This window comes from Microtus ochrogaster, chromosome 10, assembly GCF_000317375.1.
Source record: "Microtus ochrogaster isolate Prairie Vole_2 chromosome 10, MicOch1.0, whole genome shotgun sequence".
NCBI lineage: Eukaryota > Metazoa > Chordata > Mammalia > Rodentia > Cricetidae > Microtus > Microtus ochrogaster.
In genome coordinates this window covers 33,539,064-33,561,130 of record NC_022016.1, presented here as the reverse complement: position 1 = coordinate 33,561,130, position 22,067 = coordinate 33,539,064, and the positions used below count along the sequence as shown (strand labels likewise).

Genomic DNA, 22,067 nt, shown 5'->3' with positions numbered 1-22,067 from the left:
ACCACAAGGACACTTATTTAACTATGTCCATAGCACCACAAGGACACTTATTTAACTATGTCCATAGCACCACAAGGACACTTATTTAACTATGTTCATAGCAGCATTATTCATAATAGCCAGAACTTGGAAACAATCTAGATAACCTTCAACTGAAGAATGGATAAAAAAAGGTGGTACATTGATACAATAGAGTATTACTCAGCTGTTCAAAACAAGGACATCTGGAAATTTGAAGGCAAATTATGCAACCAGAAAAAAATCATCCTGAGTGAGGTAACCCAGGGACAGAAAAACAAACACAGTATAGCCTCACTCATAAGAGGATACTGGATGTAAAGCAAATGATAACCAGACTAAAATCCACAGCTCCAGAGTAGCTAGGTAATAAAAAGGACCCTAACAGGGATGCATGAATTGCCCTGGGAAGGGAAAATAGGTAAAATCTCCTAGGTAAACTGGGGGCAGGGTGGGAGCAGTGGTGCAGGGGAGGGGATGGGGAATGAGAACCTGAGAGAAGGGGATGGTCAAGTTGGGGGAGGGACAGAGTGGGTGAGCATTAGGGAGAAACCTGATGTTAGGGAAATTCTCAGGAATCCACAAGGATGACCCCAGCTAAGACTCCTAGCAATAGTGGAGAGGGAGCCTGAACTGGCCTTCCCTCCTTTTAATCAGATTGGTGAGTATCCTAACTGTCACTATGGAACCTTCACCCAGTAACTGATGGAAGCAGATGCAGAGATCCACAGCCAAGCGCCAGCCTGAGCTCTGGGAGTCCTGTCAAAGAGAGGGAGGAAGAATTATTATGAACAAAGGGGGTGTCAAGATCATGATGGGAAAATCTACAGAGACAGTTGAACCAAGCTAGTAGGAACTCATGAACTCTAGACTGACAGCTTTAGAGACTGCATAGGACTGAACTAGGCTTCTGCATGTGGGCAACAGTTGTATAGCTTGGTCTATTTGAGGGGGTCCCGGCAGTGGGACCAGGATCTATCTCTAGTACATGAGCTGGCCTTTTGGAGCCTATTCACTTTGATGGGATGCCTTGCTCAGCTTTGATGCAGGAGGGATGAGCTTGGTCCTGCCTCAACTTAATGTGCCAGGCTTTGTTGACTCTCCATGGGAGGCCTTACCTTTTGGGAGGAGTAGATGGGGGATGGGTTGGGGGTAAATGGCTGGGGAGCAGAAGGAGAGGTGGGAGGGGGAACTGTGGTGGTACGTAAAATGAATAAAAAGAATAAAAAGTAAATAATTAAATAAAAATGATCAGGGTTTGACCAATTAAACATAAAAATCACAGTGGAGAAAACGGCTTCACTGTGAACTATCTATGTTTATGGAGACTCACAAAGACATGGATTTTATTAGAGCTTAGGGGCAAAATTTAATCAGTTTAATACATTTAAAAGTAAAAATATATTTTCAAAATGGGAGGAGTCCATGCAAGTTTGTACAATTAGGAGAAAAAGAAACAAGACAACGGAAGATGAGAAGTTGACAGTATCTGAATAATGAGTAGGAATTAGAGAAGTTATTTCACAAGCAGAGGACAACAAAAGCCAAGCCCAGGCAAAAGAATGTGCAAAGGACAGTCATACGCTTTGGATTTCAGGAAGATAAGATGGAAAAAAGTCATGTAGATCCAGCTATGGAGGGTCATAAAATCTAGGACAGAGTACTTGTATTATTTCTGGAGACAATTGGGGCACATTTGAGAAAGGGAATTACATGACCCAGGCTGGCACAATAGAACTCTTATAACTCATGAGGTTTACCCGAAGCACAATTATTGCTGATTGAAATAAATACTGAGATGTACTTTAGGAAGATTAATTTGGCAGAAGTGCAAAGAATGGGTTGGAGGGCATCCAGATAAGAGGTAATGAGTCCCAGGCAGTAGTAGGAAGAAGGCAAAGGAGATGGATGACATGGATATTAGACACACTGCAGAGAGAGCTCGGAAAGGACTTGGAGGATAAAGAAGAAATTAAAGAGATTCTATACTTGTGAGTTTGATGTATAGAGATGGGAATGATGCCATAGACAAAAAAATAATGAGCTATCAGGACAGAGGCCATGGGCATCTTGGAATGGAAATCTGGAGCTCAGAAAGACGTAAAGGCTGGGGAGAAGGATCTGGCACTCTTCTGTGTCCAGAAGTAGACCATTTCATAAAAGAAGAACTAGCAAAAGACAAGTCAAGCAAGGTAACAGATTCAATCCCAACTTTACTTTAGGTATAGGAAGGAGTTGTCGCTCTAGCAGAAAGGTTCCCTAGAGGAGGTAGCAAATGTGAAAAGCTTCAGAAACATTAGAAAGAAAGCCAGATTGGTAGACAGAAACTGCAGCATTTAGTACTACTTCATTATTCTGAGTTTCACGGCTATAGGAAAGCCCTTCTGCACTGTAAGCCTCAATAGAGCTATGGAGGACAATACAGTAGACTTATGGAAAACAGTGATGGCAGGTACTTCTAACAACATAGTCCCTTTGATTAGAACTTCATTCTGGTGTATTACTTGTCTTTGGTTTAGCAAAGAAAGGTAGAAAACTCTCTAGGTTGAGGAAGAACATAGCAAAGACAAATGATGGGAGAGTTAAGGTTTTGTTGATCAGTGGCATTGACTGCCTGTCATGCAGAAAATCCTTGCATTTTTAACTATTATATGGAGTCTCAGTCTTTTTCTGAAAATGATTTGTCAGAGACCAGCAAATTTACTTATATAGGGCCAGGTACTAAATATTTACATAAGTATAAATAAAATACTTTGTATTCATGTTCTAAAATATGATATTTTATTAACTCTTTGATGATTTCATACATGCATATAATGTTTGATCCTGTTATTCCTGCTCCTCCCCCAATTTCTCCCAGATCCACTCTCCATCCCACCTAAAATCTTATCTTCTTTAGTTATAACTCATTGAATCCAATTTTGTACTGCTCATATTCTTTTGGGTACGGTTTCATGATGGTCAACCTATCCAGGGCCACACCCTTAAAGAAAACTGACTCTGCCTTCCCCAGAAGCCATAAACTGTCAATAGCTCCTCAGCTAGTGCTGGGACCTAATGATCCCCTCCCTATTCCATACTGGAAAGTGGACTGACTTGACTCTGGGCAGCAACTGGGCAAGTAAACACAGCTGCTGTGAGGTCCTGAAGGCAGAGGTTCTGTCATGTACAGAGATACTGTATTGCTCTGCTCATGTCCAACCTGACCTCTGGTTTACAAACTTTCTGCCCCCCTTCCACAATGGTCCTTGAGCCTTTGGAACAGGGGTGCTATATACATACCCATTTTTATATTTAAGTTTTATAAACTAAGGTAGACTGAAGAATTATTATCTACATCCTGCTACAGAAAAGAAGGAAAGATTCAGAGATTTATAAATATTAAAATATAATATATGAGTGTATATTTTTATATACACAAATGTGCACATGCACAGATGCGCATGTGCGCACACACATATATGTGTGGTGGCTTGAAAGAAAATGGCTCCCAAAGCGGGTGGCACTATTAGGAGGTGTGGCCTTGTTGGAGTAGGTGTGGTCTTATTGGAGGAAGTGTATCACTAAGGAGGTGGGCTTTGAGGTCTCATATATGCTCAAGCCATGCCCAGTGAGGCAGACCACTTCCCGTTGCCTGTGCAAGATGTAGAACTGTCAGCTCCCTCTCCAGCGCCATGTCTGCCTGCTCACTGCCATGTCACCCCATGATGATAATGGACTAAACCTCTGACCTGTAAGCCACCCCAATTAAATGTTTCCTTTATAAGACTTGCCATGGTCATGGTGTCTCTTCACAGCAATAGAAATCCTACAAAAATATTGCACACAGCCTGATATAGGGAAGTGGCTATAGCACTACATGATAAAGTCACAACAATGAATACAGACAGTCCTCACCACTTCATGGTTCTTATAGTCGGGGTAAGAAAATTTCTAAACCACATGGGTTATACTTGCCTATGATTTATTGGTCAAGGAGATCCCAGAGGCACTCCAAACAATATAAGCTATTACCATTTGCTTTAAGTTACCCTCTATAACTAGATAGTAACACCATATTGCTGAAGGCATCACATACGTCTGTTGCAGGATACAGAACATCAGTCTTGAACTAACAAGGAAACTCTCTTTCTGTTGGCTAACTTCCATAGTTCTATAAGATGCTATGCAGGCTGCAGGAAAAAAGACAATGATTTTATACAGTGCTGGACCCTGCTTGCTACAATACTGACTTACCAGGCAAGATGTGTATACTGGTGTCATAGTTGCAAGACACTCATGATTAGACTTTTGACCTACCCAGCAGGAGGGGATTCATACCTGGTTAATGTATACATGGTGAAAACCCATGTCTAGGTTAGTCATAGGCCCTTGGGCAGAACCTATTGATACTGTTTTTCTGAATGGTCATGTTATCAAATTACCTTTTAAATATTTATATCTATAGATTTGTGTTGCTTTTAACCTTGATCAGAGAAGTTTCTTATTGCATGGGTCATAGTTTATGCAGAGATTCATTACTATTGAAAATGCTGAGTAAAAAGAACCTGTGTGTGCTCAACTATAAGACAGGATACTTGTATCAACAATTTCCCTGTTCCCGAGTGGTGTGGGAAGTCCTTCTGTATATGTGTTGCTTTTATTGGTTAATAAAGAAGCTGCTTTGGACCGATAGCAGAGCAGAACAGAGTTAGGCAGGGAAAACTAAACTGAATTCTGGGAGAAAGAAAGCAGTCGTGGAGAAGCCATGTAGCCTCGCAGGAGATAGCCACCAGGGATTGAACATTACCTTGTAAGCCACAGCCCTTTGGCAATACAAAGATTAATGGAGATGGGTTAGTTTAGGATATGAGCTAGCTAAAAATATGCTTAAGCTATTGGCCAAACAGTATTACAAATAATATAGTTTCTGTGCAATTATTTTGAGTCAAGGTGGTCAAGAAACAAACTAGCGACCTCCCCCAACATCCGAGGATCAGGAAACATTGCAGAAGGGAGGGGGGGGGGAGAGAATATAAGAGTCAGAGGATACGTAGATATGTGGCGAAATGCTGGCCTCTGGATATGATATGGCAGTTGCACAGATGAATTCAGAGCAGATGTGGCTATCTATACAAGGTCAAGCAAGTTAAAATTCCAGTGTAGAAGGGGAAGGGACTACAGAGGCACCAGCCCAAGCTTAGGGGACATGTCATGTTAGCAGCTGATGATGCTTGGAGATGGAGAGTCACTCTTCTTTGCGGGGGGGGGCTGAAGGTGTGGCCACTGGTAGGCAGGTTCCTCGTGCCCTAGTATATGATCTCATACCCATGTGCATACAGAAAGCACTAACTCAACTCCGAGTGAAAATACAGGAAGGAACATATAAAATTTGGAGGAAGATATGATGATGAGGTTCTGGGCAGACAGTTGGAGGGAAAAGTGAGGGTTGGTTATAATCAATCAAGATACATTATATGCATGTATGAAATATTTAAAGAATAAAAATAACAAATAACACTGTAGGACATGTTAAATAAGTGGTAGGTTAGACTGGCTTGCCAAGCCCTGATATAATCTCCTGGGAAACATACATTAGCAGATTTTTCCAATGCATTGAGATAATGGCTAGAATACTAGAATTCCATAGGAGCAGAAAAGAGCTACTTGAATCACCCCAGGGTGTCAAAGAAAATATCCTTAAAATGGGTATCCCTTGGCTCTAATTTCAAGCTTGTGAATGCTACTGTGAAGGAGTCCAGAAAAAGAAATGGAAACGACCAGTTCTGGTAAGAAGTAGAAAATGAAGACTCATAGAGTTGATAATCAGCATGACATTCTTGGAAACTTCATTGCTCCAGAATAAATCAGCAACAAGGTATAAAAGATGAAGCTGCAGGTGTGAGCAGAGATAGGAATAAATAGCTCACTCTTCTTACTGCGCACTGGGCAAGGGAGGTCACTGGGAAGTTTTTGGCAGGGCATGGAAATAGAATTGAATCTGTATTCTAGATTTGTCTCTGTGCTAGCACCACCTTGGCAGACAGATTTGAGACAGTGAAGAAGCTTATGAAATAGTTCAAAGAAGAGATAAGGAGGGACTGAACTAAGGTAGTCACAGAGAAAATACAAAGAAGAGTAAAGATTCTGGGGCAATCTAAAGGGCAAACCGCTCTCAGTGACAGACATTAATGAGTCAAGAATGACTACTCGGGTACCAGTTGGAAGTCTGGACCATGGTACTATCAACTACTACTAGCAGTGGGGGAGTATAAGTGCTAGAAAAAGTTCAGATTTTTACCTACTACACTTGAATTTCCTGCTGGATTTTCCTGCAGTGACTTTACTGGTGTTCTGAATATATGAATCTGAATTTTGGGGGAGATGAGACATAGAAATATACTCCTTAGCACTTGAGGTGGTTGTTGCAAAAATGAGTGAACTGAATAGGACAGGTTGAATGAGTAGAGACAGCAAAGTCAACACAGAGGTCAAAAGGAGGAAAACAGAATCGGAGAAAATAGAATTGATGCCTTGGTAACGTAGAAGAACAGGAGTGAAAAGAACGGTGCATGAGAAAGCTAGATGGAGGAGAAGTTGTTACTGCAGAGTTGAAGTTACTTTTTCTCTACTGATTCTGGAGAATTGAGCCTGATGCCTTCCACGGAGTGGTTCTCAAAACTGCTGGCTTTTCATTTAGAAATCTTAGTAAAATTCATAACTGGAATAGCTTCCTCTACTCAAGAGTTTTTGATTAGTAGACCTAATGTGGCATCCAATAAAATACATTTGTAACAAGTTTCTAAGTAATAGTCATTAATGAGCACCAGCTCTAAAACATCTATTGTATAATTAATTAATTTCTAATGGCTCTGTGTATCTTTCTTAGAAAAAACTGAAATAATAGTTACAAATTACATTCTGTATTCAGTGATGGAGTCAAGAAAGACTGTGGGTGTTCACGATTGAATTTAGACTGCAGAAAAAGGCTGACATTCAATAAATAATTGCTGACCCAAATGCTTGCAAAAGCATGGTGCTGCATGCCTATAATTCCACAATCTTCGAGGCTGAGACAGGATGATAGTGAGTTCAAGACCACCCTGAATAAGGTCCTATCTCAAATATGGGAGAGAGGTGCCAACGTCAATTGCACAATCAGAAGAGCGAGTTGTTGACACAGAAGTGTTTATTCCTCAAGATTGAGAGTGCCCAAGACTCTAAAGTATGTGGCCACCTGAAAGGACAACAAAATTTGTCAGTCTGACATTCTGAATTGTGATAGAAAAGATGACTAGGATTCAGGTGCAAACGTGGGAAATACAAATGAGAAAATGATAACATTTATAAGGAAATGAGTGATAAAGGCTACTTTGAACTTCAAAAATTACAGGATATCACAACAGCATAGAGGAATAACTCAATTAGGGTAAGTGAAAATACTGTTCATTAAATTACTTCTTAGTTTTTGTTGTGCTTTTTTTGAGACAGGGTCTCATGTAGCCTAGGCTGGTCTTGACCTCATTATATACCTAATGCTGGTCTTGAACTCCTGATCCTCCTGTCTCTCCTGTCTCCCATCACCCAAAAGTACCACAACCACAGGTACTGGGCCTATAGGCATATGTCACCACAGCAAGAACAAACAAACAAACAAACAAAAACTCTATCATTACCTTTTGTGTTTTTATCCATTACTTTTTCTTCCTCCCCCATCTAAATTTTATTGCAGTAGCCTTTTTTTTTTCCTACCGAGCACGGAGCCAAGGGCCTTGTGCTAAGTAGGCACTCTACCACTGAGTTTTTCTTTGCTTTGCTCTGCTTTGCTTTGCTTTGCGGTACTGGGAATGGAAAATTGAACCTGGGGCTCCACAGATGCTAGGCAAGTGCTCTACCACTAAGCTGTATCAGCTATTAAAAAATCCCTTTAGCCAGGCGGTGGTGGCGCACACCTTTAATCCCAGCACTCGGGAAGCAGAGGCAGGTGTATCTCTGTGAGTTCGAGACCAGCCTGGTCTACAAGAGCTAGTTCCAGGACAGGCTCCAAAGCCACAGAGAAACCCTGTCTCGAAAAAAAAAAACCCCAAAAAATCCCTTTATGCAATATCTTTCAGCTGTTCATATGATTAAAACTATTTGTGTACATTTTCCAGTGGAAAGTTTATTTTGAAATTTCATCCATATATGTCCTTAATATGTTATGCATATTTCTTCTTAAGGGTACTCCTGAGTTTTTATGTGTTTAGCCGATAGTGAGTAAGTGACAGTTCTTACGTTGTACAGCTTCTAACTGGTTATTGCAGTCTACTGTTAACTTTATATGAAATTTGTTCTTCTTTGACTTTGCCTTTAAATTGATTTCAATACTTTACCGTTTGGTCACAGAGTTAAATAAAGTTCAACATATGTTAATTTCTAAGTCTGTATTAGACTTAAGATTTTACCTTTTTTCAAAGAAATCTTTTAGCATTTAAAATAAATTGTTATCATCCTATATTTCTAAATTATATTTGATAGGCTTGCATTTAGGAACTTTGCCTCTAAACTCAATAATTAGAGTATCCTGATTCTGGCTTCAAAAACAACCTGAATAAATCTGCAACATTTTCAGGTCTATAGCATTATAATAGAGTCTGGGTTATTTCAAAAACTTCGAAGGCACTCACTGATTGAAACTATATGAACCTAAAATATTTCTGGGAATTCCCATTTGATTATTATTGTTTTCAGTGTTTCAGATCATTTTATTATACAGCTTTTCAATAATTTTGTCATTTAAAACTGAAGTAGATATGTTAAATTTCTCTGTGATTTCAAGATTTCCTAAAGTATAATTATAGTAATCTATAGTTAATTCAAAAAACTACTTCTATGATGTTATTTGTCATTCGTCATTTAAATTTTATTTATAATTCATTTTTGTTTACTTGATTAAATTTGCTAGAGGCTTATCTATTTAATCCATCTTACCAGTCCTCCAAATCAAGCTCTTGGCATCAATATTATATTGGATTCTTAGATATGTAATTGCATTCTTCATTTTTAATAAAATGTTATAAATTTACTTCAGAATACTAATTTCAAAGTTTTGACAAGTCATGCTCTCAACTTTATTATTTTTATTACTTTGCTACTTTTTCTTTGGTTTGATATTTGCATATAAATGTGTTCTGCTATATTAAAGTTGCTAAAGATTTTTGTTTAAATTTGAGAAATTTGTACATTATCGTCAGAAATAAAGCCAATGTCACTTCTGCTACTAAGAATTTGCATATAAGAACATGCAACCATTTTTAAATTTTCCATGAATATTTGAAAATAATGAATTACTACCTATAACATATTTTAAAATTTTATTAATTATAATGAATAACTTATGTTTTCAAATTTTCCAAGTACTTACATTTCTGTGTTCTTTGTTTTCATGCTTAAGTTATGTCAAAGTCTGCAACGCAGATATTTTCATCAATTCTTTTTCTACTGCTAAAAGTTTTTTTTTTATATTTAGATATTGTTATTTTAGTTAAAAATGGTACTTAGTCGAGCCGGGCGATGGTGGCGCACGCCTTTAATCCCAGCACTCGGGAGGCAGAGGCAGGCGGATCTCTGTGAGTTCAAGACCAGCCTGGTCTACAGAGCTAGTTCCAGGACAGGCTCCAAAGCCACAGAGAAACCCTGTCTAGAAAAACAAAACAAAACAAAACAAAATAATGTAAAAATGGTACTTAGTCATAAAGTTCTAGCCCTCGCTAAGGAGCTAGTCGTAAATGACAGCTTGCAGGGAAGGGAAAGTTAGTTTTCATGAAGGGTATGTCCCCTGGTAGACGACCGCACACTCACAAACATATAGGCAGGACCATCTGGATTGATTTTTTTTTAAATCCATGAAGGTACAATGTTGGGTGGGTATGGAATGGAGGCTGGGAATAAATGGGGAAGAGGATGAATATAATCAAATTACAATGCACGAAACTCTTCAATAATTAACAAAATATTCAAATTTGCTTATGAATATGTCTTTAATATGGTTAAACATTCTATCCATTTAAACCTTTTGAAAACAGCCTGGTTCTATGGCTCTTATTTTTAATTTTTTTTCAAGTAGAAAAGTGACCCGCTCAGATGCTTTTTTTGAAGCATGGATTGATTGGAAAGAGATAAAGCTGAATGCTGAGAAGCCAGTGGGAAGGCTCTCAAAATAGTACAGGTGAGAAATCAAGAGTGATTGAATTGAGACAAACTAACAGAGATTTAGGGCAGGTTAGACATGTCAAGGCTTGAAATTACTTGGACTTGAGGGCGAGGCAAGAGGTGGCTTGACAATGACACCTTGATTTCTGACTTAGTTACCATCATTTAAAGGGCAATCAATATCGTGCTGGGGATTTGCTTCAGAGGTAAAGTGCTTCCCTAGAATGTACAAGGATCTGGGTTTGATCCCTGGAAGTGAGCACCTGCACACACGTGTGCGTGTGTGTGCACGCACAGACACACACACACAGAGAGAGAGAGAGAGAGAGAGAGAGAGAGAGAGAGAGAGAGAGAAGCTGGATTGGGTTTTCAGAATAAGCCATTTTCGAAGGTCTCTTTGTATGCCCATCTTCAAAGGACTTAAGTCAAGGCCTAAAGTCCAGTATGGGAACTTTGTCAGTGATTTATGTAAACCAAGGTCCTTTCATTGTGTCTAAGAAAATAGGATGAACACTTATAAACTATAAGCATATCACACTTCTTTTATGTGTTAATTTATGAAGAACAGAGACCGTTTTCATAAGCTGGAGGAAAAATTGGGACTAAGCATGAAGGAACTAACTTCCCCAGTAGTCCATAGGGAAGGTTAAGCTTTCCACAAGAGGGCAGCATCATCTCATAATTATGCATGGAATGCCTCAAGTAATAAGGGCTGAAGTGGGGGTGCTGAAAAGGTAGAAAATATAGGTCCTGGGAGCCATAGTGCCTTTTACCCCATAAAAACCAAAGGTCCCTGCTATCTCCAAGACTGTAGTTAGAGCCACTCCTAAGTGATGTTTTGTAATGGCAGTATTGCTATAGTAGAGAAAGAAGAGAGGGTGAGTGGTTAAAACCACAGCATCTTCACATCCCTTTGTGGAACTAAACTCAGAAACTTGTCTGACAGTATTCACACTCTAAAGTGCCTCTGTCTTTCTACAATCAGAATTTCACCAAGAGCCATGTTTTCTGTTTAAATATTTGCCACCCCCAATTGGTTTCCCAGCAAATCATACTCCGCAGACTAGGGTACAATGCACATTACAGTTCTAATGCATTTCCCTTCTGACAGTGTTTGGCTACTCCAGTTAGGCTTCGTTTATACCTCAGAGAAGGGAATGGACTGAAATTCCCCAATGCAGCGTTATGCATCTATGACCAAACCACCTTGACCTTGGAAGCCAAGCTCGATCAAGTTTGGCTAGTACTTGTAAAGAGGAATTTTATGTAAATTAAATTATTTGATCCTCATAATAATAACACTATTCAAGCAATTACCATTTCTATGCGATAGAGCCAAGGAGTAGCATTCATGAAACTAAACAAAAACTTTTACCAAGTGAACCCTCCATGAAGTCTTACTTAGAATATAAATCATAACAATTCAAAGTGGTGAAGATGTAGATCAATGGCAGAGTACTTGACTAGCATACTCAAGGCCTTGGAGTCCATCCCTAGCATATGAAAAACAAGCCTTCATATAAAATGAAATCAGTGACAATATAGCTGTTATATAGTACAAGGCACTACTTACCATGATGCCTATATCTGGAAAGGCATGGCTTAATACTAGGTACCAGAAGATCATGCAATAAACCAATGGAATTCTATATAATCTGCCCCATGTAATTCCAAGCTGTTATGTTTTAGGGAAAGATTGTTTGGATAAATTGTTTGAATGTTACATGAGATCAATAAAAGAATTTATGATAGCTCTCCTTCTGGCTTGGTTGCTGGAGTGTCATCAAGATAGGAAGCTTTGGTGAAGAATAAATGTGTTAGGCTTGGAGCAACCTACTGTACTTGAAACGCTATAGGCACATCTAAATATAAATGTCCAAGAGGAAACAGGCTATATGGTTTGGGACAGAAGAGTCAGAATCATCCATATATAGATATAAATTGAAACAGGAAGAGCCAGTGATATTGTTCATATTATAATTTCTGTATTATAATGATATCAGAAAAGGTAGAACTTCTGAAAACGAAATGTTTAAGGCATGGTCAAAGTGATAATCAAGTAATAAAGGAGACTGGTTAAAACATGGGCAAAAAGGAAGAAGACACAGAAGTAAACAGAGCTCAGATGGTGAGGACACTTGCCTAGCTAGCATCAGGAGGCCCTGCTATCCATCCCCAGGACCACAATAAAAAATGTGTGTGTGTGTGTGTGTGTGTGTGTGTGTGTGTGTGTGTGTGTGTGTGTGTGTCTATCTTCATAAATACATAAACACAACCTGTCAAGTCCATATAGTGTTATTTGCATGTCTATCTTTTTGGGACTGACCATTTGATATTGGATAACCGATTCGTGTTATTCCTGGGGAAGGCTGTTTCTCCTGCTCTCAATGACAACAATTAAAGAAAAAGAGACCATGAATTTGAAAGCAAACAGGGGGAGAAGGTTTAGAGGGAGGAGAAAGAAGACAAAAGTTATGAAATTACATTATAATCTCAAAAACCAAAGAAAAAATTTAAAAAGAGTAACATTGACATGACTACACCCAATAATGTCCCTGCCCTTCCTTTTGCCTGTGTAATTCCATTTAGCCAAAATCTATTTCTGATGGTTTATTTTTCTAATTCCACCTACTCTTTAGCTCAAATTTTCCCTCCTCTTTTGAATGTAACTCTATTGAATCCCCTTTTTCTCTTTAATTAGCAATTTCTGTCTAAGCAATCTATTTAACGAGCACAAGGAACTGTGAAACCTTTCATTGCTTCTTTATATTATTAATTTTTATTGACACATACATGCTTTTTTTCATGCGTGAAACCATACAAGGGTAACATTTCTGACTTGGAGCTTGCTATAGCCTCCAAAAAGCCTACGATGGCTGGCAGTCAGATTTTTTTACATCTCTGTTGATATGTGATGATTGAACAATACTGTTATGACAGAGGAGACAGAAAAAAACCTTAGGTTACATAGACCTTTATATGTTTTTAGTCATTGAGTCCTCAGAATAGCGAGTAAATTGAGTTCTGAAGAAGCATTTATCTGAAGGGGTGGGTATATTGAGTATATGACAGTGTCAAAATACGAACCAACAGCCCTTTGACCATTCTGCTTTAGTTGTCGGCAAAATTATGTCCCCATGAACTACCTCTCTTGTTGATGATAATGATACAGATGGCACTTTATGGAGGCTTTATTATCAATCAAGCACTTTTCAATGGCCTCGGCACCTGTACCTTACCTCCTGACAATCAGCTTGAGGATCCTGAAGGAGCCTTTGATAAGGATGAGGGCCTCTTGGCGGGAGCCATACAATGGAGTGCCATTGATATTCACCAGCTCATCACCAGTCCGCATCTTCTGGGACAAGGCTGCCTTGCCTCCATCTTCAATCTGTGTTGCAGAGAACAAAAAAACAGAAAGCGGGTCATGAGGGGACTTCTGCCCTATAATTTTCTTTGCTGACTTCTCCCAACCTTGTAGCCACAAGTAGGAGTAGGAAAGTGTTCCATGCAGCTTCAAGAGTAGCTGAGGAGTTGATCACAGGCCATGGTCACTGAAGGCAGAGCTTGAACGAGCTCTTGAGAAAGGAGGCAACAAGAAATAAGGCAACTCCTCCCTAAAGATAGCACTTCTATAACTGAAAGCGATGCTTAAAAGAAAGTCTATTGTGTTGCTGAAGAAGCCCCATGGCATTGCAAACTCTGCACACAAATTAGAGCCAGAGGAGCGCCATCAAAAGTGGACAAATCTTTCCGTACTTTTGGACGGGCTTTGGAGTCTGACAAAGCTGGGTTTGGATTTTGACTCTACTACTTTCTAGCTGGGAGATCCTGAAAAATATACCTAACACTTTAGAATTAAATTGCCTTTTATGCAAACCGTGGCTAACAAAAGCACCCACCTAACAGGATAGCTAGGTCACCTTTTTGGGAGCTCTGAGTTCTTAGCTCAGTATGAGTTCTGATTCTTATAACAAGGAGGCTGATATTGAAAACTTTGATGGTGACTTCCAGTTCAATATTCTGTAGTCAGAATCCCCAATTCTAAACATATGAAGTAAGGACAAAGCTATTGTTTCTTCACCACATTCCTAGCATAGTACTTGCCAATGCACATTCAGAAAAACCTGGGGATGTGTTACTAATCCACCACAATCTAAACATTCTCGATATGATCAGAGTAATCTTGGCAAAAATGTTTTCAGGCTGCGGTACTCTGAAAACAAAAGTACAAGCAATAGCCACTGGGGTAGATAAAAGTCAAACAGAATGGCCCCAAAGACCCAAGTTTACAGGAAAGTTTGTACATAATATTCCACTTAACATAAAAGTGAATTCTACCTGTTAGAGCATTAATTCTATCTAGAGTAATGGGGTCGTCTCATCCATCATTAACCTATTCCCCAAGTACTTAATGTCTTTTAGCATGCACAGAACAACAAACCCACTAAGTGGTAGAGATACACAAATAAACAAAGCTCTTAGCTCCTAGCCCCAGAAGGGAAATACTGTCTAAATTTTATATGCCCCCTGAGACGATCATGTTAAATAAAAATCCAGCCCACCCACATTAAGTGTTTTGGGTAATATGTGAAGTAAGAATGATCAAATCATCCAATTCTCATGGGAAGGAAGCTTCTAAGTGAGTTATCACTGAGGGCTGACCCTTACTGAGGCTACGCTTAGGATGCTTTTCTTTCTGCTCTCCCAGTCTCTTAGCACACTCCCTGAAGCCCACACCATCAAAGTCAGAATATTGCTTTTGGGATAGGTAGGATCTTTTGAGATCAAAGAAAAAATATCAATTCAGGATTTTTAAACACCATTAAATAAATTGAAATTCTGGGTAAATTACAAATGTATCAAGTATATTGCTGCTAACCCAACATTTTAAAAAAATTAACCTCTAAGAAATCACAGCCTAGCCAGTTGACTGACTCTCTCTCTTTCTCTCTTCCTTCCTTCCTTCCTTCCTTCCTTTCTCTCTCTCTCTCTCTCTCTCTCTCTCTCTCTCTCTCTCTCTCTCACACACACACACACACACACACACACACACACACACACACTTTTTTCAGTGTCTGGGCACCCATTCAAGATAAAACAACCTAATAATGGCAAATGGGGAATAACTCTCAGCAAATTAATTAGGATTATACTTTTGTTTCCATCATCATTAGCATTACTGTCTTATAGACACTACTGCCTGCCTTTAAAAATTACCTACTTAGCCACATGCAATGATGATGCATACAAGTGAAGGGAAGGCAGAAGAATCAGGAGTTCGAAGTCAGTCTGGGCTATGTGAGATGCTGTTTCAAAAACTACAGCACCAGCAACAATAATATTAATGGGAAAATCGAAGTAAAGTACTGTAGTTGCATTTCAGAAAATCAGTTTGAATGACTCATTCTGGCTTGCATGAGAGGCCCTTAGCTTTCTGACAGTTAACAAGTAACTATAAAGAGGACTAATTAATGAATGCTCATCGTTTTTTTTCCACTGATGCACATTAGTCTTAATTAACCCAACACATTTTGTATTCATACAGCTCAATTATCCATATTACTGCTACCCATAGAAAGCGGTCTCTTCCACATATATTGGTGTTAAGTAGAATCTCTGGTTAAGTATTCAGTTATATCAAAAAGATGTTTGTTCATTCCAGGTCACAAGATAAACAACAACAACGAAAACCTTTTAAACTAAAATGCTTAATTAATGCTACTCCAGTCAAAGCCTTCACACTGCTACTTTAGCTGCCATTTTCTGCATTTACGTAAAGACTATTTGTTTTTGAACTCTAGCTGTAGGTCAATTGCCCCTTTTTGTGGTCCACTTCTCTTCTGAGTCACCAGCAGATTAGTCCTCAGAACAGATGTGTTGACTGTAGTAAGGTCACTCTAGTAAAAGTATGAAGATGCTCAGATAAGAAACAAGTGATTTTCTGTTACTTAGCACAATCCAGAACCCAAATATATTCAGATAAGGAAATACGGTTCCATTTGATTGACGATCCATTGAAGTAAATGTCAAATTAACCACTCTGTAGAGGCAGGGTATAACTAACTTGGACTGTATAACTAACTTCTTACCCATCAGGACTTTTTGGGTTGTTTCATATTAATGTTCCTCCCCTATACTCTATCTCCTTCCTGCTCCATATCTGATTCTTCCATTTATTATTTGGCCTTTTGACAGTTAGACTTCCAAGTCAGTAGCTAAAATGCACATTTGTTTATAAAAAACACTTGCTAATGTTCTTCGTAAGGGAGAGAACGCATGAAGAAGAGGAAGACTAGAGAGGAAAGTCAGCAACACAGAAGACAAATTCATCACAGTGGATGAGAAAGTCAGCAAGGAAATCGATAGTTTAGATGAAAAAAATATAAATATTGAAAATAAAAAGCTCAAGCAACCAAATAACACAGTAGAAAGCAGCATGGATAGACTCAATCAAGCTGAAGAAAAAATATCAGGGATAAAGCAGTACTACACTCAAGCACCAGTGAGGAGAAACAGAGATCAAAATGAGCACAATAATCCAGAAATCCAGGACATAATCAAAATACCAAGCCTATGAATCCATGGAATTGATCTGGAACTAACCTGGAAGCCCCTTTCTGAAGGCTACCTCTCCATTTCTCCAAAGATGCTATGCAAGCTGCCAAGGGAGAAAACCAGTCAATATTCCCTACGCAGCTGTGAAGTCCAGGAACCACAACATTGACCAAATGTCAAGATGTCCCTAGTGGTGCAGTAGTGCCATTTATATTTTGGGAATAATCAGCGACTATTTAATTGGACTAACGGTTTGATCCACAGGAGAGAATTTATGCCTGGCATTGTAAACTTCTAATTACCCATGGTTAGTGAGGTTATGGACCATGGAGGAGAACTTACTACTACAAATTTCTTAAACCAGTATAATTTATAACTGTATTCTAAATACTTATGCGCGCGCGCGCGCGTGTGTGTGTGTGTGTGTGTGTGTGTGTGTGTGTGTGTGTGTGTGTGCTTGTAACTCTCACCCAACATTAATGAAGCTTTTCTTTTTGCAGCAGATGGAGGGAGACTAGTCCAGTAACTTACAATTGGTCAAAATTTAGAGAAAAGCTGGCTGTGAGTGCCCATCCCAAATTGATACATCTAAAACACACAACCCCTATACCTAAGGCAGATGAAGGAAACTTTAAAATTGTAAGAGCCAGGGGATGAGATAATGTCTTCTACACATGACAGGGAAGCTGCACCCACGAAACCTTAGCAATAAAGTCACATACACCAGACTTGCATTATGACATCACCAGCGGGCATGCCAGCTTAGATGGCTGGAAGCTCACAAGCTCTCACCCCTAGATGAAGAGCTATAGAAAATGAATGATTGCTGAGAAAAGGAGAATCAGCGTTCTCCAGGGATGAGCTTCCTAATGTGTTAGCCAGTCCTTAGTGATCAACCAGAAACACATGCACATATGAGCAGTGCTAAATAGACTCAGCAGTACCTGAAGGTAGATAGATAGATGATAGATAGATAGATAGATAGATAGATAGATGATAGAAAGATGATAGATAGATAGAGAGATAGAGAGATAGAGAGATAGAGAGATAGATATAGACAGACAGACAGATAGATAGATGGATGGATAGATGGTAAATAGGATAGGATGGATTTAGATTATATATATTTAGCAATAATAATTTAAAAGGATGTCAATAATTAGAGAGGGAGTAGGGGAACATGGGAGGGGTAAGAAGGGGAGAAAAATGGAAAGGATGCAAATACAGTACTCATGTTTGGAATTCTCAAAATTAAATAAAAAATTAAATAAAAATAAAATAAAATCTCCTAAAACGTAGAAAGCAAATAAACAGTATTAAAAGCTACATGAGGGGAAAGGATGACTCTCCAACAAAAACAGAAGTAGCAGAATAACATCAGCTCTCTTGTCAGACATGCCTAAATGGAAGAAGCAGGAGATGACATATTCCAAGTACTGAAAGCAACTAACAACTAAGAATGTTATATTCAGCAAATTTCTCATTCAAAATTGATGGAAAAATAAGGACACCAAGACAATCACAAGCCAGGGCAGTGCTTCAAAAGATACCAAAAGAAATATTAAACACAGAGAAAGAATTAGTTTCATGAGAGAGATAAACAAACAAACAAACAAACAAAAATGGTGAGCTAGGTAAGACTCTATCACATCCAACACAGTAAATCAGCAAAACCCTAACACTAATGCATGAGAAAGTAGAGGGAAAACAATAATCCAGGCAACCAGAATTGTAATCATCAAAATAATAGGAATTAGTACATATCTCAGTACTAGCCTTAATTATGAATGCTCTCCAATCAGCAACAAGGAGACACAGACAAGCTCACTGGACTTACAAACAAAACTAGACAGAACCAGCTCTTGTCTCGAAGAAAAACATCAGGAGTAAAGACACCCATAGACTGAGAATCAAAGGATGGAAGTCAACCTATCACATAATTAGAAGCTAAACAAGCTGGGGCATCTATTCCGCTATTTGATAAAGTCAGCTTCAAAATTAGAAGAAATAAAAGACCACTACATATTAATAAAGGGAACAACAGTTCATTAAGAGGCAGTAATTATCAATGTGATGTGACTATGATAACCTCTGCTTTCTATTCTTAAAATATGGGTAATTTTAGGCATCAAATGAAACTTTCTTGGTCAGTTCTCCAAGATTCTGGCCAAATTATCAGACCATAATCCTTACTCCACCAGTTTGTTCACATTTTTAAGAAGGTAAAAATGCCTTCTTAGTTGATACACTGTTTCTGCAAACAAACAGAAAAGATTAATATAAATATTACACATATCTCAGATATACATGTATATATCCTATATATAAAGATAAATACAATATAAAGATACATAACTTTCAACAATGCTAAGATGTTATTTACGGGATATCTCATCTTTGAAAGACATTCAAATTTTTAATAACACCCAAACACATGTTCAGCATTCTGTTGTGTTTTGGCAGATCAGTACGATGAAATGTAGAGATGAGGATATGCTGGCTTTGGCAAATTCAACTATTAAGAAATATGCTCACCAAAGACAGACAAAGTCCTCGCTCCTTCTGAAATTGAGTGTGATATCATAAGCAGACTCAGATTGTGGACTGTTTCTGATCTTCCCCCTCTTCACTGATGCTATCTGTTAAAATCTCTTCATGCCAGGAGAAATTAATCAGGGTGCCCTGAAAAGAGCAGATGTGGGCTTTGAAACCTCTGCAATCTCTTTGCCATGGCTTTCAACACTTTGATTCTAGTTTATAGACACTGTCTACCTTAGCTTGTCTCTCATATGCCTCTCAATCATCAAAATAAAACAGCCTAGGGGAAAAAGTTCTTTTGTGCCTAATTTCATCTTCCATGTTATCCCATAAAGACAAATAAAAAATAAATCTGTCTTTTTTTTCTGTGTGGCAAAATTTTAATTTTAAAAATTAAACATAATTATTTTACATCTAGATACACTGTATACAAACTAACCATCAGAACACACAAGAAAATGTACAGACAAAAATCTGTCTTTTACATACATGTTAATTCTAAAACAATAGCCAGTTTAAAATATGTAAGAAGTGCTATTTCAAAGCAATAATACATATATATGTATGTATATGTATATATATGGAGATATATGTATATATGGAGATATATATTTATATAAAGCTCTGAAGTGAGGAAACAGATACCAGGGGAGAAGTCATTCTTGCCCTTTGCCAGCTAAGAAGCAGATAATCAAATCCTATAAGGAGCTGCCCTGTGGATCTGGCCCAATGACTCCCCTGATCCTTAGTCAATGGAATTCTGATGTGGCCAGTGGTGTCATCTATCCCTAAGGACAACACCATCCTCCCCAGCTGCTTAATCACCACCTAGTTTACAAAGCCTCACAACAAAGGACTTCAAAGTTCTGAAACATTACATCTCCCCAGAGATTAGCCCAAGTCAAATTCCCAGCATCTTTGCCAAAAGCTCAGTCAGCCCAGAGCCAAGATCAGCTCTAGGAATTGGGTGATAAGAATGGGGCAAGGCATTTAGCAGCAGTGACACGGCATCAGCAACCAAAAGTGAGAATGTTTTCGTCCCTGCCAATGCGGATGGTCCTACTCTCTCCATGGGCCAGGGAAGAAAAGACAAACATGACTGCACTGCGATGAATTTAGGGTCTCTTCCATTATTCGCAGGCATGCTCACTGGGGTCTTTTTGCACTTTATTAATTCAAGCCTTTTACTTAGGATAAAGTCTTTTGCTGATATTAATGTTATGGAATATGCATAATATTATCCATAAATAAAATCCTTTATATTGGGTATGTAAGCTGAAAAAAATACAGATAATTTTTATCTGTATGTAATAATATGTCTGTATTTTAATTTGTTATTAATATTAATTTAATATTTTAATTAATTAATTTAATTAATAAATTTAATATTTTATCTGCATATAATAATAGTATAATAGTCTATACTAAAAATATGGACCATAGAGAGTTTTAAAAAAATGAATATTGTAGAGGAATACATAGGAATATATTTCCCACCTTGAAGTGGGAAGAGGCTTCTTGGTCAGGATACAAAAGTCAAAAACCACAAAAGAAATCAAAAATTGTATTTCATCAAAGGTGACATTGAGTAAAGTAAAACGACAAACCACAGCTGGAAAAATATTCATAACATGTATCTGACAAAGAAGTAGTGGGGAGTATCTGGGAAATATGGCCAAAACATATTGCCTGAAATTTTTAAATAAAAAGACTAGAATATATTATATATTTAGAATACTGAAAACTGCAACAAACAGCCAACTAACTGGCAAAATATCTGAGCATGCTCTGAGCAAGCACTCTACTAAATGAGAGAGTCAGACGCCAAAAAAGCAGAGGAAAATGTGTTCACTATACCGTTTGATCTTGGAAATATAATCTTAAATCATAGAAAAATATCTCCACATATTCTCTAGGATGGCAGAAAATTAAAAGACTGAAAAATACTAGCCTCTGAAAAGAATAAGAATCAATCTGAACTCTCAATAATGCTAGCAGGAATCCACAATTAAACAACTACTCTGGAAACTCCTTCGTCCTAGAAATACCTGAGGGAAAATGTAGGGGCTCATAAAAATTTGCCTATTCACAACAAAGGAAAATGGGGAATAACCTAGAAGAGCATCAGTACATATATTTGTACAAAACAGCAATAAAACACGTGCATCTCAGGAACATCATACTGCATTAAGATAAAGAGACAATTCTGTTACATGATTCCATGTGACAGTCAGGAAACAGTGAAAGGTAATCAGTGGGGGCTAGAGAGATGGACCAGTGGTTAAGAATGCTTACTATTCTTAGAGAAGATGCAAGTTTGGTTCCCATTACCCACTTCAGGTGGGTCACAACTACCTGGAACTCAGCTCCAGGGGATCCAATGCTTTTGTCTGACCTCTACAGGTAACTGTACCCACACACATATACACATACTCACACAAAGACACACATGCATAATTAAAACTAAAAAACAATGAATAATGATTACTTTGACAATTAACTAACTATGTGAAGGGGGTGTTAGAGATGTTATACATAACCATCTAACTGTTGATTATATGAAGATATATATTCTTAACATTTATTGAGACTGTATATAAATCAGTCCTTAATTTTCAAGAAAAAAAACAAATATTTCTAAAGTAAGCAGCTTATATTGCTGCAAGGCAAACCATTTTGTATTAATGGTCAGCTAGGGCTTTACTGTATGAATTGATACATTCCATAATTCTCTCTGTTTTTTTTTTTGTGTGTGTGGATTTTTCGAGACAGGGTTTCTCCGT

At 38.2% G+C, this 22,067-nt stretch overlaps 1 protein-coding gene across 1 annotated transcript in view; it reads right to left on the bottom strand.

Annotated features, from left to right (window-relative positions):
- The window catches only part of Shroom4 (shroom family member 4), a 200,284-nt gene that overhangs the window by 81,341 nt on the left and 96,876 nt on the right, over window positions 1-22,067 (bottom strand). Inside the window, exon 2 of the mRNA XM_005352766.3 lies at window positions 13,428-13,579. Coding sequence (XP_005352823.1) covers window positions 13,428-13,579 — 152 coding nt within the window. The remainder of the gene's footprint in view (window positions 1-13,427; window positions 13,580-22,067) is intronic.